At 46.4% G+C, this 3,861-nt stretch overlaps 1 protein-coding gene across 1 annotated transcript in view; it reads right to left on the reverse strand.

Annotated features, from left to right (window-relative positions):
* Positions 1-220: 220 nt before the first annotated feature.
* Positions 221-3,861, reverse strand: part of LOC103765070 (homeobox protein not2) — a 10,976-nt gene continuing 7,335 nt past the window's right edge. Inside the window, exons 2-3 of the mRNA XM_029963718.1 lie at positions 1,156-1,364; positions 221-379 (exon numbers count right to left, since the gene is read on the reverse strand). Coding sequence (XP_029819578.1) covers positions 221-379; positions 1,156-1,364 — 368 coding nt within the window. The remainder of the gene's footprint in view (positions 380-1,155; positions 1,365-3,861) is intronic.

Genomic DNA, 3,861 nt, shown 5'->3' on the forward strand with positions numbered 1-3,861 from the left:
TCAAGCACAACCAGCCTGGTGAAGAAGCCCCAGGAATTACAGCAACATGGCTACCAAAGAGCAGCCAAATAAATTTGGGGTGGGTTCCTCCCCACCAGCTGCATTTTAGTCCTGTAGCTCCAGCTCTTGGATCGAGAGGGTAATGTCTCTCTTGGACCAAAGCAGCACAGACACGTCCCCAGGCATCAAAAACCAGCAGTGGCAGCTCAGTCTCAGCTGCTCAAAGCTCCACGTCCACGGTGTCCTCCTCGTGGTCCTTGATGTCCGTGGAGTCGGCGGTCGCAGGCTGGATCACCCCAAACTGGGACAGCTTTGCCGCCTTCTGCTCCATGCTCTGCTTCCTCCACTTGATCCTCCGGTTCTGGAACCAGACTTTCACCTGGCAGGGACATGGAACAGCTGAATCCGAGGTCTCCGGGAGCACGTTTCCAATGCCACGTGCTTCCAAGGAAAATGTCCCCAAAAAGAGTTCCTTAAAAATGGGGACGTGCCCTTTCTTTGCTCGGGGAATGGTGAATGAGAGCAGGAGGAGGTGACGCTGTGGAGGGCAGAGCAGTGCTGGGAATAGGATCAGGAGAGATGGGGATGCAGCTGCACTGAGGAAACTCTGGCCAGGAGAGTGAAGGAAGCAGCTCCCTAAGGAGCCACTGGACCCATTCCCAGGACTGCAGCTGCCAGAGGGCATGATGAGACCCCAAAACACCCCCTGTGCCCCCAGAATCACCCTGGCTTTGCTCTCCTTTTTCTCCAGCTGAATTTAGACCCCACCATGGAAGATCACCTGCCTCCTTCTTTCCACAATAAACAAGCAGCTTGCTTTGGGAAAGGCAGGAACTTATCGGGAAGAGCAGGAAAATAACAATAATAAATAAAAGGACACTCAAAGCACAAACTGTCCCCAGAGGACCTAAACAGCACAGATCCATGAGTCCAACCCAGCTCCAACTCTAAAGCATAGCAGGTTTGTGCTCCTGAATGCTTAAGAAATCTCACCCATGAACCATCCAAACCCATCTCTCCAGGCACATCCCTTCCATGCCATCTTGCAACAGGGAATCCCACAGGTCACTTTGCATCGTGTCCTCCTCCCACTGCACTTCCCTGTGGGAAAACCATCCCGGAGCAGACACAGGATTGGTGCCACCCATTCCTTACCTGAGTCTCCGTGAGGTGCAGAGTCGCAGCCAGGTCCACTCGCTCCGTGCCCACCATGTACTGCTGCTTGAGGAATTCCTGCTCCAACCGCTCCAGCTGCTCTGGTTTGAAGACAGTGCGGACCCTCTTCATCTTGCAGGGCCCCCCCAACCTCCAAGGCCCAACAGGACCCAGAGAGTTGGTCCCAACGCAGTGAGACAACTCCAGACCTGCGAGAAAGCAGCGAAAATTGAAGGGGTTTTCGTCACAAGAGCCAGGGGAAAGCAGCACCAAAAAAAGCAGGGGTGTCCCTGCCCTGTCCCAACCCAGATAATCTCATCTAGGCTCCCTTTCCCAGGAGAGGTTGGAGCAGATGATCTTTTGGGGACCTGTGATTTTACTCTCAAGTACCACCTGGACATGCAGCCAGACCCAAGGAAATCAACTCTCGGTGAGGGGAGCAGGATTTGGCCTCCACCCCCACAGGATTTTTGTAACAGGATAATAAAATCCATCAAGAGCTGCGGAACACAAAAATCCCATCTCTGTCTCAGGAAGGCCCAAGTCACGAATGTCTAAAGACCACATCCTGCTTCCCTGGTCCCAGAAAAGTTCCCAGTGTGCAGAGGAATTAGTAGATCTGGTCTCTTGTCTCCTGTCTAGCACTGCCCTCAGGATAATTATAATTACCATAAATTAACATACAATACAACACCAGGGGACCATCTGGCACCTGACTGAGAGTGGTGCCTTCTCTCCTTTCTAATTCCCTCATCCTGATTCAGTTGAGGTCCCTGCTCACTGCAGAGGGGTTGATCCTTTAAAATCCCTTCCAACCATTCTGTGATCCCATGACCTGCCTGCCCAGGTGATTCCACTGGATTAACTTTAAAATAACCCACGAGTAACAACCAAAGGGGAATTTCCATGTGGAAAGCAATTGGCAGGATCAGGCCATTAATGCTCCCCATCACTGCTGTTCCAAATATTGTGGCAAGCCAAGTTTCTTCAACTTTTATGGAAATGCTGCACACATAATGATCCCAATTCACACCCTGCTACTTATCTCTCCTTTAATGACTGATGTTGTCACATTCTCCAGGCACAAAACAGCACCTTGACCTACTTATTTCCATTAATTAGGTGTAAGTTCTGCGTGTGTTTAAGGATTTGTGGGATGGAGACCTGACAGCTTAACAGCTGTAATTGCACTTAAAACTATTTTCATCATTAAAATCATTTCACCCGTCACTTTTTTTTTTTCTTCCCCTCTATTTTCATACTGGGATAATAGCAAGTGTAATTTCCCACTTGAAATGCTGTGTGGAAATAGCTCTGCCGATTGTTTAACTGTGTTTTCATACCTGTGTGTTTGATATAATACAGAGATTAACGCCATTGTGCAGATGCTGCCTCTTGAAAGAAATAATATATTAAATAGTTATGTTAAATGGGTAAAAAAAAAAGAAAAAAAAAAGATTAAAAATATTTTTGGTGCCTAAATATTTTAGAATCAGGACCAAAATCAGGGCTTCCTTGTACACAAAAAATGCGGGCCTGGCTGCAGGTTTTGCCTGGACAACAACAAGATTACACTCTGAATGTTAAAAAAAAAAATACTTAATTTCATGAAAAATATTCTGAATAGAGGTATTTTGTTAAACTAAATTAGTCAGTTTGCTTATAGTTACCCTGAAAATAGAGCTTGATGGATCAGTCGGTATCACCCATCACCACTGTGTAAATTTTACCCACAGAACAATAATACCTTTATCCTCAGATGCTTTTGCAGTAAAATATGAACTTTTAGGGCCAGGTGCTCCCAGACACTCTACATTTTCACTTCCGTGAGTGAAAAATTGAAGGGAAAGCAAAATAAGGGAGGGATGAGGGCAGATTTTGGGAGAAGAAGGACCCACGCAGCAGCAGAGGTGGAGAAATGAGTTTGGGGAGTGAGGCTTTGGGAAATTACAGCAGTTTTTTGGAGGTGTGATAAGACAAAGGCAGTGAAGTGCTTTTCTCATATATGAAAAGAGAAATAAAAGCCAGTGAGATAAATAAAAGATAAATAAAAGATAAATAAAAGCCAGTCGTAAAATACAGGTGGGGACACACACGTGGCCATGAGGGGACTATTTCCAACCTGAAACCTTTCAAGCCTGAGGGATGTAAATGGTGTCACTGGGGTCCCAAACATTTAATCTTGGGGATAAATCGAAATATCACAGAACCACAGACTGGTTTGGGTTGGAAGGGACCTTAAGGATCATCCACTTCCCAGCCCCTGCCATGGGCAGGAACTCCTTCCACTAGATCAGCAATACTCTTTTTAGCTCTGCCACTTTATATTTATTATTCAAATTCTGCCCAAGTTTATGTCTCCATTTCAAATGTAAACAGTGCATTTGGATATTCTGCACGAGTTTCCGACTCGGAACTGGTTGTTGGATTAGTAAAATCCTGTAGCGTCTTTTAGGAGTTAACCACAGGCTCGGCTCTTTATCAAGAGAAATCAAGCGTGTTAGAAATTGCCCTGCAGCATAAAAAAAAAAGAATCCCCAACAGATTAAAAAGTTCATTTTTGCTCTCGCTATATCCATCGCTTACAGCGGGGGAAAATAACTCTAAGGAAAGTTTTCCCTCTCCCTCCTCCACGTCCCACAGCCCCAGCCCAACGCTTCACCTCGGGGCTGGTCCAGAGGCTGCAGGGAATTAAAATACAACCGC

The sequence above is a fragment of the Manacus vitellinus genome, unplaced genomic scaffold (assembly GCF_001715985.3).
Source record: "Manacus vitellinus isolate BGI_N305 unplaced genomic scaffold, ASM171598v3 scaffold_61_pilon, whole genome shotgun sequence".
NCBI lineage: Eukaryota > Metazoa > Chordata > Aves > Passeriformes > Pipridae > Manacus > Manacus vitellinus.